This window comes from Lemur catta, chromosome 3 (assembly GCF_020740605.2).
Source record: "Lemur catta isolate mLemCat1 chromosome 3, mLemCat1.pri, whole genome shotgun sequence".
Classification (NCBI taxonomy): Eukaryota; Metazoa; Chordata; class Mammalia; order Primates; family Lemuridae; genus Lemur; species Lemur catta.
In genome coordinates, this window is record NC_059130.1 from 119,923,723 (window position 1) to 119,943,356 (window position 19,634).

At 38.6% G+C, this 19,634-nt stretch overlaps 1 protein-coding gene across 3 annotated transcripts in view; it reads right to left on the reverse strand.

Annotated features, from left to right (window-relative positions):
- The window catches only part of UBE4B (ubiquitination factor E4B), a 115,986-nt gene that overhangs the window by 19,726 nt on the left and 76,626 nt on the right, over window positions 1–19,634 (reverse strand). For all 3 annotated transcript variants that reach the window (XM_045546177.1, XM_045546179.1, XM_045546178.1), the window contains 9 exons: window positions 19,518–19,634; window positions 19,322–19,420; window positions 18,475–18,588; window positions 16,537–16,735; window positions 14,575–14,713; window positions 9,320–9,419; window positions 7,493–7,620; window positions 6,533–6,631; window positions 4,492–4,727 (listed from right to left, as the gene is read on the reverse strand). In XM_045546177.1, coding sequence (XP_045402133.1) covers window positions 4,492–4,727; window positions 6,533–6,631; window positions 7,493–7,620; window positions 9,320–9,419; window positions 14,575–14,713; window positions 16,537–16,735; window positions 18,475–18,588; window positions 19,322–19,420; window positions 19,518–19,634 — 1,231 coding nt within the window. The remainder of the gene's footprint in view (window positions 1–4,491; window positions 4,728–6,532; window positions 6,632–7,492; window positions 7,621–9,319; window positions 9,420–14,574; window positions 14,714–16,536; window positions 16,736–18,474; window positions 18,589–19,321; window positions 19,421–19,517) is intronic.

A 19,634-nucleotide genomic window follows, 5' to 3' on the forward strand; every position in this document is an offset into this window, starting at 1 on the left:
TGACCAAAAGCAGAATTATCACCTTTCCCCCAATTTTAGGTTATTAATTTATAGAAATCACGCAGCATTTTACATTTTAAACCCCCTAAATGTTTTCCAGGAACACACAGCATTTTAAATTAGCATCCCTGAGTATAAAAAAATTGGGTTAAATTTTATTGAGAGCCACATACCTATTTAAATGTGTCTTTATTTTAAATACTTTGTATTATGGACATTTTCAAACATGTACTAAAGTAGAGAAAAGCACAGCGAATCTCTCATGTACTCATTATTTATTTACCAACTGTCAACATCCCTATGCCTACTAAAATGGAACAAAAATCAAACTTGGTTATCCAAATGTCAAACAACTTAAGCATGAGAAATTCCAGAATTCATGATAAAATTTTTAAAAGAGGAAAAATTGTCAGGTAAAGACCATAAGGCTTATGAAAGAGATAAAAAAAATAAATTATCATTCTTAATTTACTAAATTGGCAGACATGACAAAAATGACAACCCTGAGTGTAGGTGAGGATCTGGGGAACAGGCATGCTACAAATGCCGGTGGGAATGAACAGTGCTGCAATCTCTCTAAAGGCAATCTGGCAAGATGTAGCACAAGCCTTCAATGTGCGAAGCCTCCTGATCCAATAATTCTACTCAAGAAAATGCATACAGGCATGTTCAAAGACTGATCTCCAAGGATACGCAGTAAATTTTATATTACTATTAATATTTATATTAGAGAAAAATATAAATAATCCAAATACCCAACAGAGGACACAAAAAAATATTTGTGATATATTAAGTGAAAACCACAGATTACCAAATGAAATAAATAGTTTGGGTTCAATCATATTTTTTAGAAAATTAATTAATTGTAAGATACAGAGCAAAATGTTAACAGAGATTCTGAGTACAGAGATTAACAATGACTTTTATTTTCTTCTTGATATTTCCTATATATTCCAAAGAAGACCTTTTTTGCGACCAAAAAAGAAAAGTTATTTAAAAATAAAGGAATAACACAATTAACACTTATGACGGTAAGATCTAAAAGTATTTATGTATATTCATTAAGTCGATCCTTCTTTAAGATGAAATGAGTGTTATTTTATTAATTGTACAAAAGTGTTAACTAAAGTGTGGAGAGTTGATTTAACACATTAATTGCCAATGAGTTGTATTTAAACTCATGTTAGTTTTGAGCCTGGGGCCTCATGAAGCAAAACCTGGGCAAAACTCTGCATGCGGTTCATGAAAATCTTACTTGTTGATGTTCTTTTTTTTTTTTTTGTGAGACAGAGTCTTGCTCTGTTGCCCAGGCTAGAGTGCCATGGCGGCAGCCTTGTTCACAGCAACCTCAAATTCGTGGGCTCAAGCAATCCTCCTGCCTCAGCCTCCTGAGAAGCTGGGACTACAGGCGTGCACCACCACACCTGGTAGATTTTTTTCTATTTTTAGTTGCCTGGCTAACTTCCTTCTATTTTTAATAGAGACAGGGTCTCATTCTTGCTGAGGCTGGTCTCGAACTCCTGACCTCAAGTGATCCTCCTGCCTTGGCCTCCCAGAATGCTAGGATTATAGGCATGAGCCTCTGTGCCAGGCCCAAAACTTAATTGTATTTTCAAAACAAAAATTTCAGCTTGAGCATTTTCTAAGCTAGAATACTGTCTTTAAGAGGGGCTTAGGCCAGGAATAGTGGCTCATGCCTGTGATCCCAGCACTTTGGGAGGCTGAGGTAGGAGAATCACTTGAAGCCAGGAGTTCGAGATCAGTCTGGGCAACATAGCAAGACCCTGTTTCTTTAAAAAAAAAAAAAAAGAGGAGCTTGTTGCATATATTGATCCTGTATATGGCAACTCGAATCCATGTGTGAGAGTCAGATGTGTTTGGGGGTCAGGACCTGATTAGCAGGTCTTCACATGAAGTTGGTGAACACTTGAGGGTGTGTCTGTGATGCCCCCTGCAGGGCTCTCTCATTGCCAGGCCCTTGGTAACTGGACAAAGAACGCACAGCAGTCAGGAGCATCTGCGCTAAAGCCCAACTGCCGAGGTCACTGCCACTTGCTAGCTGCTGACCTTCAGCAAGCTTCTTGACCCTTCTGAGCTCCGGTTTCCTCATGTGTAAAGTGGAGATATTTATAGCACTCGTATTTAGAACGGCTGTGGGGGATTAGGTGAGAGGATTAGTAAGCACTCAGTGAGCAGTGGGTATTATAAGTATAGGTATCATCTATCCATAAGGACAGAGGTGGTCCAGAGGGCACACTGCTCCATGGCAAGGAGGAAGAGAGAATAACCTCCACCCACCAGCTACCGGAACATTCCTGGTGGGGCTCCACCAGGCCCAGCACTGGTCTCACAGGCCAGAGGCCCAGCTCTCTCGCATGTGTGTGAGCAAATGCGCATGTGCATATGTGTGCTACACACACACACATACACACACACACACACACACTCTCTCTCTCTCTCTCTCTCTCTCTCTCTCTCTCTCTATCTTGTAGCCACAGTGACATGCCCACGACACTAACTGACTACAAAATACATTTAATTAATTTTTTTTTGTTTTTACTACTAACAATACATGTTTACTGTAGAAAAATTAAGGTCAGATAATAAAAGAAATAAAGCTATTCATAATTCTACTGTTCAAAAATAACCATCTCACTGTTAATATTATATTTTGGTGTATGTCCTTCCCTACTTTTTTTATCATATATTTGTGTACCAAAAATGTGGACATACTGTTTCATTACTTGGCATTTTCTTTACTTTTTGTTATTTAACCACTTACTGTAAACAATACGTTATTTTTCATGGCTTATATAGGTCCACTGTATAAACTATAACTTAATCTACAAGTGGCAGAAATTTGGGTTGTTTCCATTATTTTTACTATATAGCATTATAAATAACGCTGCAGTGAATACTGTCCTGAACAGTTATGCACATTTATAATTGTTTCCATAGAATAAATTTCTAGAAATTAAGTTTATATGTCAGTGGGTACGCTGGTTATTTAGCTATTGTCTCTCAGCGTTTCGTACTTGGTTTTGTGATTCTGGGGCACTCTGCAGTTTTCCTTTGCCAGCGGCCCTCTGTTAGGGTTGCCAACAGGGTGTGCTGCAGGAGAACTGGAAAACTGAAGGAGTGGCAAGGGACTTGGTACTCCCTGCTGTTGCTGCCAGCAATGGTTTTCTGCCCAGCAGTAGCAGTTGGTTCTAACTGCCAGGTTTGTCTCATACCCCCAGAACTAGCAACCTCATACCTGAATGACCCATGCTTGACCCCCTACTAGGGCTAAGAGATGAAAGAAAATGACTTTTACCCAAGGAGGTGCCTTTTACCCAGGAGTGTTCTCTGCTGTTGCCAAAGAATGTTAACAAAACTTGAAAAGGCTCGTGTACTTGCTTTATCTTTCAGAGGATATGAGTAGGCCGAGGAAGGAGAGACTCTGATTAGATGCCACAAAATAAAAATGACAAAGGAAAAGTAGGTTGGCAGGTTTGCAGGACCCTCAGAGGTGAAGCGAGAGATGACAGCATGGGTCCAAAATAAGCTTGCCTTGGTTGACAGAGAAGGGATGATGGTGAACACGGAAATCCTCAAACTGTGAACAGCAAGGGACTGTGCTCGGGGTGGCCAGTGTTTCTTATAAGAACATGGTGAGTACATTGTATTAAATGCCAAAGACACTCACGGAGTGCCCAGAACGTACTACGTTCAACAGAAGATAAGAAGCTAGACAAGACACTTCCTTTCCTGAGGAATATACAACCTAGTAGGAAAATATTCCATTACTACAATCTTGTGTCTTTGTTAGAGCACAGGTGAACAGGTCCCATGGGTAACAGTCGAAAAGCCAAATTAAAAATGAAAATTTGGAATCTAATTCAACCAGAAGATGAAGACCTCCTTGCAGAGTGTCTCACATGCTGTCGTTTTCACCAGTGTAACCCAGCACCTAGAACGGTGCCTGCCACATGGTAGGGGCTCAATAAACATGTGTTGACTTAGTGAGTGAGTGAGGACTCCCAGAGGCCCTCAGAAATTCTAATACCCTTAGTTTGAGTAGAGTCCAAGAGTAAAATATTTTTAACAAGCTCCCTGCTTTATCCACACTTTGACAAGCCTGAGTTACAGAACAGTGTTACAGAGCTAATGCTGTAAGTTCAAAGCTAAAACGAACCAGGTAATTTCACTCAGATAACACCACCAACTTGTGCTGTTGATACCAGCTGGGTCTCAATGCTAATCATCTGATTTTTAATGGATCCTGCTAAATCAGAGACCAGCATGTAGAATGGTCAGTGTAGTATCTCCACTACTCAGGGGAAAAACAGCCAATAGTACATGCTTTGCTGGCAGTAGACTAATAGGTTACACTTATAAGTAGATGTCAAGATATTAGGTACCAGGTTTCCAGTAACTTTGTCCACTGGCTTCAGATGACCTTGCCTACATCTGACCACCAGGTGCCACCATGTACACCCAGGAACCTACCTGTATAAAACTTCATCAGCGAAGGTACCAACAGTTTGGTAGCGAGAGGATGATTCTCAATCATTTCAAAAAACTTCTGGGTTCGTGGCTGAACAGCGGGGTTGGTCATAAACATGACTTCTACCAGTTTGGCCACCAGATACGGATTGCGGATGTAGTTCTGGTTGCACAACATCACAACAAGGAACATCACAATATCCTGAGTACAGGGCTCGTAAAGCACCTGGGGAGAGTATCTGAATGGAGGCAAGAAGAACAAGAAATAAACCTGAGAAACTCAACCTGGGTGAAGACTGGTGTCATTACGTGAGGCCAGGTATACAGGCCAAGGTGCAAAGATACTGAATGCCCTTTAATTTGCTGACTTTAAAGTGACTATTTACATCGTAACTACATAGATTTAAAACCAAACATCTTTACTGGCTGTAGAATGTTGTATTAACTTATGATGTTTTAGAAAATAAACCAAAGCTTAAAAGAAACCAAAGATTAAAACAGGTAAATTTCACAAAAGATCTTTACTACCAAAAGACTTAAAATTTCTTTGATGGAGTTGTTTTGATTTTAATAAACTGCTGAAAATGAGAATAAGCATAAACAAAAATTTTCAAGAAGTGTTTTTTGAATTACTGTGCTTAGAGCAAATTTTAAATGGTGACTTGAGTTGCTTAAATTCCAAGGTTTTTTTAAATACATAATATTTTATATATTTATGCGGTACATGTGATATTTTGTTACCTGCACAGAATGTGTAATGATAAAGTCAAGGAATCTGAGGCATCCATCACTTTGAGTATTTTTCATTTCTACTTGTTGGGAACAATTCAAATTCTCTCTTCTAGCTACTTTGAAACATACAATACGTTGTTTGTTGTTAACTATAGTCACTCTACTTTGCTGTCCAACAATACAATTGATACCATTTATCTAACGTCATGCTTGTTCCCTTTAACCTACCCCTCTCCATCCCTCCTTCCACCCACCCTTCCCAGCCTCTGGTATCTATCATTTTACTCTCTACCTTTATGAAATCAACTTGTTTAGCTCCCGCATATGAGTAAGAATGTGTTATTGTTTTTATATTTGTTTATAAATTTTGTATTTGTATTTTTATATTTGTTTTTCTGTGCCAAGGCTACTTTTTCAACAAATAAAGCATGATTTTAGTCAGCCTTTAAATTTCTCACCATTCAAAATTCATATGTTATCACTGATTTCAGCTTTTTTTAAAGGCAGCTTTTATGGCAACAACATAACTTGCTCCATTTAATGTTGGCTCTTATGTAAACACCATTTACATTAATACTAATTTTGAATTTTTCTGTTTGTTAGAAAACTTTCACAAGGTGTATTTTGTGAAATAGTGATTGTGAACCTACACTACTTTTACTTTTCAAAATAGACTTTACATACCATTCCTTCATCTAGCCAATACTACCACAATAATGCTATCATAGTGCCAAGGAATTGCAACTAATTCTTATAATCTGTAATGTTTTAGAAATTATCTAAATTTTACTTTGTCATTTATTTACTGAATTTCATAAACCAAATAAAGATTTGAAAAAAAATTTTGAAAAATCTGTATCAGTTAAACTCAAACCATTTCTTTGTAAGCTTTTTCCAATTTTCCAATTGAGACAAATTATGGTACAAAATATAGATGTGGTTATTTCTGGCTTTTGGACGTTCATTCAGATATTTATAAACTGTTTGTTCCTTCTGTTTCTCAAAAACACATACTCAACTATTAGAAATTCAACTTAATTTCCACAGACTACACTATTATCTACACTGTTAATCCTGTTTCTGTCTTTGAGATATTATTGGAATTGGACTGGTGCCACAGTTGGATTTATTTTTTCCAGTCTCTAGGCAGCATTCAGTTAAAACAGTTACATAAAATTTCAGGCATAAAATGGAGGTTTGCAATATAGTTCATAATACTTTTTTTTTGAAAATATGAGGCTGGATATAGTTCATTATCATGTACATATTATGCATAAAAATGAGAACTATGTAATATGTTAAAGGCACTTACTGTACAATAAAAAATAAAAATTCAGCAACATCTTCTACATAAAACTCAGGCAATGCTGCAAATACCTTGGGGACATCTGAATTTAAAGGCAGTGTTACACTGTCAAAGAGAAAAAAAAGCACAATTTACAAAATGAAATCATGGCACAAACTACAAGGAATATTATGCTATCATTAAGTAAGTATTTTATCTAGGGAAAAACTCATTCCATAAGACAACCATATAAAAAATATATAGGTAAAGAAACCATAACCAGAAATGAACAGGGAATAATGAAGATAGTGCATATGCTAGGCTGTGTGTGAAATGTTTTCCCTTTTCTTGATTTCTTATTAAGGTTAATGCAATAAATAAAATGGGAAGGAAATAAAAAGGTCATATTTGGTCATTTTGGACAACTCAAACTGTTTGAGACAACAGAGCTATGCATGTATTTTAAATAACCTTTTCCACTCTTGCAGAAGGCTTGAGCCAATTTTGCTAAAATTAGTGACTCAGAGACTTTGTAATAATAGTAAAATAATAATAATAAAAAAAATAAAAATGACTGCCTGGAGATGTCCAGTTGGTGACGAAGTGATCAACAATATACTTAGCTCACTCTCTGAATTAGATAGGTATTTTCCTGGATCCAGTGCTTAGAAGGGCCTAATATTCTGTTATCTACAGCTTTTAGCTACCAACTTATAAATTTCCTTTTCTATCAAAGATTTTATAGCATATTTTTAAGAAAAACTATGTCAAAATTAAAATAACAGGTGCCAACTTTTACCTATAACTATAGGTAACTGCAGGGAAAACACCTACTAATATAACCAATGTCACGGTAAATGCAACCTGGAAACAGAAGTGAATCTTGATAAGGTAAGGGTTTTGGTTTTAGTTCTCGACTTGGAGAACAGTAAAGACGGCACAGCCCAGCTGAGCAGAGATGAGGTACAGAGGAAGGCGCACACTCACTCGGGATATGCGGGGTCCAGGATGCGGAGCAGCAGCTGAATGAGAAGGCCATAAAAATTCAGACATCTTCGCAGGAAGCTCTCGTCAAGTAAGCCGGCGTCAGCACAGGCCTTGCACCGTACCAGTTTCTGTGGAAGCAGGTATGCCCCACCCTTAGATCGGTCAGTAGCTAAGTCCCTGTAGTGTGACTGGGCAGGGAACGGGGCCAGGAGAAATCTAGGTTCTACAGTTTCTAGAGCTTCATCTCTAACTAGCTATAAGATGTAGGCTATGTCTCAAGATCTTTCTTTTTCCTGAGAAAAACAAAAGGTACGCCAAGCAAACTACGAGTACAAAGTCTAGCACACAGTTAGTGATCCAAAAGGTTAGTTCTTACTGTCATGTGTAAATAACTTGATTGGGGGCAGGTGTTGACAGGGGGGACCCTTTGAGGGTCAGGACGGTTCATGGGAAGAAGTCAGACAATCTGAATTCCAGCACCACTGCTTACGAGCTGCCCTCAGACAAAATGTCCATCAGGGATATAATTCCTTCCACAGAGGATTGTTTTGGTTTTTTTTTCCGTTTTTATTTCAGCATATTATGGGGGTATAAAAGTTTAGGTTACGTATATTGCCCTTGCTGCCCCTCCCCCGCCTCAATCAGAGCTTCAAGCATGTCAGAGGATTGTTGAGAGAACTGAACACACACGAATGCACACCTGACACATAGATTTAAGCAGTTTATGATCTCCTTGAAACATATCTGTAGAATGCATAGGGGGTCCACAGACCCCAGATAAGGCCCCTGATTTATTTTACATCTTGAAGAGATCTAGTCTATTAGTGAATAAAACTGAAATCTTAACTTGTACCACAACTCTAGGTCAGGTAAAATGTCCACATACCATCCTACTAATCAGCAGAAAGTAGGATCAGCTCATGTTCAGCTTTATAATTGAAACATAAACAGAAGAAAAATGCATACATTTGTCATTCATGCTTTTCCTATAGAACACAAGCCAGCATTTGTTTTGGCTACATCCCATCCACAGGAATATTCCCACATATTGTTAGGTTTTGTGTAGCAGATCATTTTCAATTAAAAGTGAAAAATGAGGGGCCGGGCGCAGTGGTTCACACCTGAAGACCTAGCACTTTAGGAGGCTGAGGTGGGAGGACCACTTGAGGCCAAGAATTCAAGACCAGCCTGAGCAACGTGGTGAGACCCCGTCTCTACAAAAAATTTTAAAAAATCAGCTGGTGTGGTGGCGCACACCCGTAGTCCCAGCTAGTCAGGATGCTGAGAGGCAAGAAGATCACTTGAGCTGAGGAATTTGAGGCTGTAATGAGCTATGATGATGCCACTGCGCTCTACCCTGGGCGACAGAGCAAGTCTCTGTCTCAAAAAGAAAAAATAAAAATAAAAAAAAGATGAAGGGCAAAGGAAAGAGATCTTTGGACTACCACAGATCCACTGTGTCCAATGCGAAAATGGACACACGAGAACATGCACGTACGCTGGGGCGGCAGCCAGAGGGTAGCAGGGAAGGAGCACTTTGCACAAGGCAGGGGAGGGGAGAGGGTGTTAAACTGAGAGTGATAAACTCCATTAGGATTCCATGATGTCGCTGCACAAGCAAATGCACATTTTGCCCTGGGATTTAAATAATTATATGTAGATAGATGTAAGGTATCAACAAGTTTAAAAATGTACTATTTTATAATAAGAGAAAAGAATAATGAAGAAAAAATAAGGACACTGAACTGCTCACTCAAGGCACATATTCTGGTGGGAAAATTACCATTATGGGGCTGGTCTATAATTATTCCAATTAACTATACAGACCTTAAGCTGAGTTTTACAGCGCTTCAGCATTTCACGGTGTCTAGTTGCCAGTGGGGAATCTTTCCATTGGCTTTCATTATTTTTCAAATCTTCTACAGTTCTGAAACCAAAGACTAACAGTCAAATGAAGGCAAACAGCTGGATCCATCTGATCCATTCATTTTGCATTTCACTTACTCTCAAACACAATTATTTTTCACATTGTAGCATCTTCAACATCAGAGTCTATCTTAAAATCAATGGCAAGTTATGGTTTAATTGGCAGCATTTTCTTCTTATTGGTACCTAAAATAATGATGTGTCTTAAAATTGAGGGCATTTCAGATCTGATGAAATATGGTAACCTTTTTCGGAAGGAAGTACATTGTTCCCTTATTTTTCTGGGATGGGGAAAAGAAGTCGCTCATGAAAATTCAAGGTTACAACGCCTATTTAATTACTCAAAATGAAAGGCTATTTTACTAGTGGCATTTCCTTCTTTTTCTTTCACAATTGTTGTTCCCTCTGCTTGGAAAGCTCTTCTATGAGATTATCTTTGTGGCTTGTTCTTTCACTTCCCTGAGGTGTCCGCTCAAATGTCACATGTCAGTGAGGTACAGTCTTCCTTGATCTCCTATATACTGCATATTTTAAAGACCAGCTCATTTAGTACTATTCCAATACCTTTCTATTATGACATTTTGTGGAAGACGAGAAGCTGCTAAATCTCTAAAAACGACATTCCCCGACTCCCTTGCTGCCAGCATTTCTGTTAGCCCTAGCTTTCACCAAGATGAACTCCCACCGAAGGCAGAGTAAATATTGTCAGGTGTCAGTTGCATGATTCTTGACACATGCACAGTGGAGGGGTTTGGGGGGAAGCTCGGGCAGAGGCTCTACTGTCAGGCTGAGCCCTGCAGCAGCTTCCTTGTCAGACCAGGTTCCCAGTCCACTCTGGAAGTCCTCTATTCCACCATTCCAATGATCCCATAGACCAACCAGTGCCCTACAATAATCCTCTTTCTACTTATCCCAGATAAACTGGATTCGTTCTCTACAACTGAAACATGAGTATGGCAGCCAGAAGATGCCCCCAAGATGTCACATCCTGATCCCTGGATTGAATCTGTGAATATGTGACTTTACATGGCAAAAGGTACTTCACAGATGTGATTACAGATATATAGACCTTCAGATGGGAAGATTATCCTGGATTTTTGGGTGGGCCCAATATAATCACAAAGGTCCTTCTAAGAGAAAGAGGGAGTCAGAGTCAGAGGAGATGGGACAATGAGAGCAGAGGTCAGAGAGAGGAGATCTGAAGATGCTATGCTGCTGGCTTTGAAAATGGGGTAAGGGGGCCATGAGCCAAGAAATGCAGGTGGCTTCTAGAAGCTGAAAAAATGCAAGGAAAGAGATTCTCCTCTAAAACCTCTAGAAGGAATGTAACCTTGATTTTAGGACTTCTGACCTCCAGAACAGATAATAATTTGTGCTGTTTTAAGTCACTAAGGTTGTGGTGATTTGTCACAGCAGCAATTAGAAACTAACATAATAACCTATACAGTTACTCGCACAAAAAGAGTTTATAGGTAATGCACCCTCATGAAAAAATGGGCTTCTGGGATCAGTTCTTCAACTGGGCTGGTCTGAAAGTGGTGAAGTCAGTGAGTATTTGAAGATGGAATACTGGTAGCCCAAGGCTCTGAGTGGAAAAATAGCTATGTAAATGATCACCTGTGATCTCCTGGAATGAAGAGATGGAGTGGCTACTTCTAATTACGTTGGAGAGCTTATAGAAAAAAAGTGACAGTCTCAAGATTTTAAATTCTCACCTGAAGGAAAAGTCAATGGACCAGGGAGTTTCAAAGACTACCATAGAGTCTGGTCCTCCACACCACCAAATCGTAACACAGACTAAATTCATAATTGGGCCTATTAATCTGAAAGTGAGGGTAAAGACCGGGACCCAAACAGTTCAAATGGAGGAGTCTGGGAGAATTGGATAATTCCAAGTACCCAAATCTCTAAACCCCCTGAGCCTTGCTTGCTAGCAGAAGCAGTTTCTGTAATGATCTTACCTGAGGTGGTCACTTTGCAGGGCAATGCCTCTTTCCCTTAGGTTCTACCTAATCATCCTTCTTTGCTTCCAGAACCACAACTAGACTCAGATTAAGGACTGCCCTTAAGGCCCAATTACATAGTCACATGCGGAAGTACATATATGAAGGAAAAAAAAGGCAAGTTTGCTAATATGTTATATTAATTTTCTATTGGTGCTGTAACAAGGTACTACAAACTTAGTGGCTTGAAACAACACAATCACTGTCTCAGAGTTCTGGAGGTCAGAAGTCTAACGTGTCAGCAGGGATGCTTTCTTCTGGAGGGTCCAGGAGAGAGTATGTTTCCTTGCCTTTTCCAGATTCCAGGGTTACCTGCATTCTTTGCCTTGTGACCCCAAATCACTCTGACGTTTGCTTCCATCATCACATTCCTTCTCTCACAATGACACACTCCTGACTCTCTTATAAGGACCTTTGTGATGACACTGGGCCCACCAACATAATCCAGGATAATCTCCTCATCTCAAGATCCTTCACCTAATTACATCTGCAAAGTCCCTTTGACCATGGAAGGTAACATATCCACAGGTTCTGGGGACTGGATGTAGACATCTTTGGGATGTCATTGCTCTACCTCCCACACATGTGCTGCCATAAATGTGGGAGTATATGTGGGATAGATTCCTCTCTTGATCAGCAAGCAAGGAAAATGCTAACATACTTCTTTGTAAGGCTAAATTCACTGACATAATTATACCTATCAGAGACTCTGGATTCCATATTATCTCAAATAGTTGGGAGCGGTTCTTATCGTGTGCTCAACCAGTTGACTGAAACTTGGAATTGACAGTGACTTACGCTGAATGAAGTTGAACTACCAGGTATTCCTTGATATAATGCAGAGAAAGGAATTAAAAGCATAAGGAACTCAGAATACTAATATAGATTTACCATATGTGATCTGTTCAGATAATCCCCCTCCCAATATACACACCGCCCCCCTAACTATGTCCTAGGTGGTACTTTTTCTATCACAGCACTGAAAGATACACAGGTGAGGGAACACCAGTAACTCTGAAAAGCACAATAACGGCTGTCCACTGTAAGCTGGGAGCAAAGGCTGCAGATGGTATCACTGAAATGGACCCATTAGGTCAGTGGGAGTGATGGGAATCCCAGGATGGCAATCCATACTAGGATGAAGAAACAGATAGATCCACAATCATAGTTTGTAATTTCTATCAGCCTCTCTCAATAACTGACATTGTAAATTGATAAAATCAGCAGATGTAAGAAAAACTTGAACAAAAGACTTAACAGACTTGACCTAAATGACATATCAAACACTGTAACAGACGATACAGAAAGTACATTCTTTTCAGGTCTATAAGGAACATTTACTAACGTAAATCTTAGGTTATAAAGCAAGTCTCAATACATTTCAAAAGACACAAATCACACAAGATATATTTTCTGACCATAATGGAATTTAGCTAGAAATCAGTAACAAAAGAAAAATAGACAAATACCCCAAGAATCTGGAATTTAAACAATATATTTTTAAATAACCCACAGGTCAAATAAGAAAAAATAAAAATTAGAAAATATCTTGAACTTAACAGTAAGATAATGACATACCAAATATGAGTGATGCACCTGAAGCCATGCTTAGAGGGAAACTAAATAGTCTTAAATGCATATGTAAGAAAGGTCAGGCATGGTGGCTCACGCCTACAATCCCAGCACTTTGGGAGGTCAAGGCGGGACGACTACTTGAGCCCAGGACTTTGAGAACAGCCTGGGCAATATAGTGAGACCTGTTTCTACCAAACCTTGAAAAAAAAAAATCAGCCAGGTGTGGTGGCCTGCGTCTGTAGTCCCAGCCACTCAGGAAGCTGAGGCAGGAGGATTGCTTGAGCCCGGGAGTTTGAGGTTGCAGTGAACTGTGATTGTGCCACTGCACTCCAGCCTGGGTGAATAGAGTGAGACTCTGTTTCCAAAAAATGATTTAAGCATGCATCTCAAGAGGCAATGGAAATATAAACAGAAAGCAAATTAAAACTAAAAGAAAGCAGAATTAATAATAAAGATCCTATAGAAATTAAAATGATAAAAAGGATATTATGAACAACTTTATGTCTAAAAATTTTAGAACTTAAGATAGCATGGGAAAACTGACACAAGATGAAATAAAAGTCTAAATAGGCCTATATCTATTAATTGAATAAAATCCACAATTAAAAACCTTCCCGCATAGAAATCCTAAGCTGTGACAACTTCACCGAATTTTTCTAGACACTTAAGGAAGAAACAATGTAATTCTTATACAAGAAACACAGAGAATACAGAAACGGAACACTTCTCAGTTCATTCTATGAAGCCACATAACCTTGATACCAAAATCTGAGGAGCACTTAAGAAATGAAAAGCATAGGTCAATCTTTCTTTAGAATAGATTAAAAAATCCTAAACAGGATATCAGCAAGTTGAATAGCCAATGAGATATAAAAACAATAATATAAAAGTTGAGTTTATTACAGGAATGAAATATTAGTTTAACATCAGACAACGAATTGATGTAATTCAACCACATTAACAGAATAAAGGAGGAAAAAAATACACTCTACTAAATAGCTATGGGAAAAAGCATTTAATAAAATTCAACTCCTGTTAAGAATTAAAAACTTCTAGTAAACTAGAAATAAAAGGTAATTTCCTTAATGTGATAAGAGACGATATATAAAAAGGTGTCCTCCATTAACAGGAACAAGACAGAAATTTCAAGGTTATTTCTATTCAACGTTGTACTAGAAATTATAGCTAGTGAACTAAGACATGAACAAAAAAGTAAAAGAAAGAAATAAAACTGTCATCATTTACAGACATGATTATGTGTAAAAAGAAAATCTTAGAAGAGGATCCTTTAAGTGCATCCTGGTAATGCATGCCCAGTGGAAAAAGTTAGTGGAAGTCTGTGGTAACCACATACATACAGGAATACCAAGAGTGCAGAACTCTCATAATCAAGGTTTGGACCACTTTGCCAGGTAAAGAACTTGAAAAACTGAGGAACCAGGATGTGGTTGGGAGGCAGGCAGAACACTGTAATATATGACCCTCCACATTCAAATCTGCTGATCACAATGGAACTGCCTGCCCACAAGAACAAGGGATAACTCAGGCAATCCCAGGACATGGCATCATGGCACATACCTATTAAGCTCCCGGATGGCCCGGAGTCTGCGGATATAGCGACGGCAACTAGGCAAAATGGAGAGGTGGTGAGCATGCAGGGTGAGAAAGAAGCATTCCGTAGGGAATTTCGGCTCAGAAAATGGAGGCTGATCTCCATCTAGGAAAAATAACATAATTTTCTAAATAAAATCTATTACAAGACCGAATCAGGGAAAAAGCTAAATTCAGAAAAGAAAATTACCCTTGAATTTTCAAGAAGTTTAAGGATACTTTTTAAAATTATAAACTTAAGCAATGTTACCAAAGGAACAGAATTCCTGTGAGCTCCATTCAAGGACCAGGTATTCTGTTCTCATTAAGTATTTACACAGATGTCCAACAACAATCTTTTGTGATGTGTCTTTCTGATGTATTATATAAAACCCCCATTTTTCAACACAACACACAAATGTCACTTAAATCTCAAAATGGAGTTAGGTTATGATTCCCTGTGTGTTTGTTGTTTCTAATTTTTCTCTATCATAAACAATAGTACTGCTTAGGAGGATCAATGTACAAAAAATTATTCCTTCACACGTCAGATTTAGGAATATTTTCTGAAAAGTGGGAAGTATTGAGAATAACAGTATTATAATTTTTGTCATGAATTGCCAGAATTCACTTTATTTATTTTTTTTTTTTTTTGAGACAGAGTCTCACTTTGTTGCCCGGGCTAGAGTGAGTGCCGTGGCGTCAGCCTAGCTCACAGCAATCTCAGACTCCTGGGCTTAAGCGATCCTACTGCCTCAGCCTCCCGAGTAGCTGGGACTACAGGCATGAGCCACCATGCCCGGCTAATTTTTTTGTATATATATTTTTAGTTGGCCAGATAATTTCTTTCTATTTTTAGTAGAGACGGGGTCTCACTCTTGCTCAGGCTGGTCTCGAACTCCTGACCTCGAGCGATCCACCCGCCTCGGCCTCCCAGAGCTAGGATTACAGGCGTGAGCCACCGCGCCCGGCCTCAGAATTCACTTTAGACAGATAAAACTGCTTCTTGATAGAATTTACTTTCGCCCTTTGTACTTATAACAGTTCTATATTTTGAATAGTATGTTCTTCTCAATCATGCAAAACATATTTTCCCCATTCCTTTATTTCACATATTCATTCTGTCTCATTATATAAAACATGTTTACATATTAAGACACATGCATAGTATCTCTGATGATATGCTTCATTTCTTAAATCATAGATTTCTCTCTCCTTCACAGCTGGGTCAAATCCTTTATTTGCTTTTCTGTGTTAGATTTTTTTAAAATAAAAGTCTAACTGTTTGACTCTTTTGGAATTTATTAGTTAACAAGCAGTGATTCCAAGATTATACCAATAAGCCATTCATTCAAATGACAATCAGATACTACCTTTATTTTAGTGCACACTTAGTTTTTAACAGCAGTTCAAATATTTTTCTGGAATGTGTATATCTGCCAGTGCCAGGTAAGCAAGGATTCATCCTAATTCCAGGAATAATTCTATGATATTTAAAAAATAAATGCTGTATGGTTTTGATGTCTATCATTAAATAACATGTTTTACATTACAGAGAGGAAAGATAACAATTATAACCCTCTTCAAAATATTCCTATTTTCAAACCATCAATTCATCAACATCTGTGAAATATTTCGTAAGAGTTTTAATTGGTACATATAATCTCTATATCATATATTATAATAACTAATACACTATAATAGCTAGGTTGTTGCTATCATTTTTATTATATTTCTTTTTTTTTACTCCTCAGAACAGTATATTTCCTTCCATTTGTTCTATGCCTCTGTTTTGGCTAATCCAAACAAGAATTTTTTACTATATTAATTTTATTGTATATCTCTTTCTCATAAATTCATTTTATGGAGAAGTAACAATTTGTGAGGAAATCATGGGCATCCAGATGAACGGGCAGTGTTTAAAGACCTCACAGAGAACACGCTACTCACAGAGTTCAGTCAGCCAGTCGTTCACATCCTCCATCGTTGCATTCACGCGAGTCTCATCATTTGGAAGAGTAATCCGACACCTTGGGTGAAATATATATGTGGGATCCACTGTTTCTAGCTTGATTTTTGTACTTAGCTGCTGTAGTACCCAAAGGAAATTTAGCATAAATCCATCTGTAGATACCAATCTATCATCTGTCTGTGAAATATGAAAAGAAAAAGATTTAAAATAACAATCTGAATAGAAATTTCGGCACAACTTTTTATGAAAGCAGACTGAACCTTCAAACATGACCATACCCAAAAGTCAATGAGAAGGCATATATGTCGTCACCACTGTCATTCAATTATCAGGCGCTATTTGCTGAGTATTAATTATATGTGAAATATTTTATACATTTTCTCACTGAATCTTCACAGTAACCCTCAGAGACCAGTAACACTGCTATTAACATTTTATGGAGGAGGAATCTAAGGCTCAGTGAATTTAACTGATTTGCCCAAATTAGTAAGTAGAAACACAGTAAGTTTTGCATCCTTTCTCTTCTTTTTTTTTGAGACAGAGTCTCACTCTGTTGCCCTGGTTAGAGCACAGTGGCATCATCATAGCTCACTGCCACCTCAAACTCCTGGGCTCAAGCAATCTTCCTGCCTCAGCCTCCCGAGTAGCTAGGACTGCAGGTGCGCATCACCACACCTGGCTATTTTTTTCTATTTTTGGTAGAGACGGGGTCTCGCGCTTGCTCAGGTTGGTTTCGAACTCCTGATTTCAAGTGAACCTCCAGCCTCAGCCTCCCAGAGTGCTTGGATTACAGGTGTGAGCCACCGCACCTGGCCTCTTTCTCTTCTTTATTTCCCCTCAAGAACATCAGAACTAGTTACACTTTTTACCACTTGACATTGTTTTTCTAGCTGACAGCATTAGCATAGTCCTACATTAATAATACAACAATTTTAAGATTGATAGTTAACACTGGTTGAGTGATCAGTAGGTACTAGGTACTATTCTGTTCTAACACCTTTATATATAATAAATCCGTAAGTTAGACACTATCATTATCCCCATTTAGCAGATAAGGAAATTGAAGCACAGAAAGTAAATGTCTAAGGTTCCACCCTTACTATATGGTGGAACCATGGGTCAGCAGGTCTACTCTATACATTTTTTTTTCTGATTCTGGGTAGAAGTGTCACATCATTCATTATTTATTAATAATCAAGGAAGAATGTCCTTTTAACATTTTTACTCTGGCAAAGTAGCCTCAGCCACTAGCATCTCTCCCCTGGACTGATACACTCCTGGCCTTGCAACTGGCCTCCTTGGGTCTGCTCCTGACCTCCCCCCTGCTTCAGTCCATCCTCCACACAGCAGCTTTTGTGGCTTCCTGGCTAGAAACCCTCCAACAACTTCCCATTACAGTAAGCCTAACCTGATGGGGCCCCTGCCCACCCTCTAACCCCAGGCCCAGCTGTTCTTTCCTGTTCACTCTCCTCCAGTAACAAAGGCCTGTGTGTTGGGCTTGGACCAAAGCTGGCTCATTTCTGCCTTAGTGCCTTACACACATCTAGAAAGCTCTTTTTTCAGCATTGCAATAGCTGGCTCTTACTTATCAGGTCTCTGATCAAATGTGACCTCCTCAGAGAGACCTTCCCTGCTATCCTGTCAAGAATCACCCCCATACCTTCCTTCGGTACCTACACAGTCACTCTCAAGTCCTTTACTTTGCTTTATTTTCTTCACAGATTTTACTACTGTCTGAAATGATATATTTACATGTCTACTCACTTACCCTGTAGAACATATGCTCCACAAAAGCAGGAAGCTGTTCTATCTTGTTCAATACTGTACCCCAATTCCCAGAACAATGCCTGGTAGGTACTGAACACACTTGGGTGAGATGGATAAATTCAAGGAAAAGCCATCTTTAGGGACCCTACCTGCATCTGTGCTTTCTTCACGTTGGCATTGACAACAGCTGCCATGTAGCCAAGAGCAGCCTCACGGGTTTCACCATTTAACAAAATACTATGCAGAATCTTAAAGAGCTCTTGCTGAAATTTATTTTAAAAAGAAAGAAATTAAAACTTAATTTTGAACATTATTCCTTTTGGACTTTAAAAACAGCAAGCCTACTTCCCACTTTCTCTCCCTTCCCATTTCCACTCATATCATTTTGCTAAAAAGATCTTAATTGGCTTTTATTAGCCATTCATGAATCAGCCAATATCCTGTTTATCACAAGAGGAATATAAGAAATGTCCATATTCAACTGTGTCAATATAATTAGCATGAAAGCAAAATATGGAGTAGAGGAGGAAAGTTGTTAGAGTTTTAATAAAATAGCCTGTGTTACTTCCTTTCCATATAAAAATTATCTTAATTACCCAAGCCTATAATTTCTTTGCTTTTAAGTTTCAGAACTGAAGACATATTAATCTACATTCGTGATAAGTGAGTCAGGGAGGGGTACAAAAAATGTAATAGTTCTCACTTACCCTTACAATTTAAACACTTAAAGGCAAGCTTAAGAGAGAACACAGCCACTAAACTTAGGACCAGTCCCCAGTGATGGTACATAAAAAGGGCATCTTAGTATTGTTGTTGCTGTTATTACTTAAGACACAGGTTACTTACATACAGCTAATCTTTCTTTTTCAAAAGATATTATTTGGCTTTTATTAGGCATTCATGAATCAGGCAGCATCCCATTTGCAGAGCAGAAAGAGCTCCCTATCTATACCTGATCTTTTAGTAACCCTTTGGATTTGTTTTCTGAACACCTACCCTTCCAAGCTCTAAGTAATGCTGTAGTGACTGGCTAACAACACGAGTGTTTTCCAGGGTAATGGCAGGCCCTGAAAAATATTTTTCAACCACTTTAGCCTGGAAAGAGAAGGAAAAACTCAATCAACATATAATGTACATTTGGGAAGGAATCTGAACAAAAGAGTAGCAAAGTGCAAATGGCCACTATACTTACATCATCTTCTGCAAAGACTGAGAAGCTAAAGAAAGCTCCCAAGTAAGAGAGTCTCTGCAGCTCCCGTCCAGAGCCAGGGCTTAAGGATTTCGGCAACCACAATGGCAAAGAAGCAAC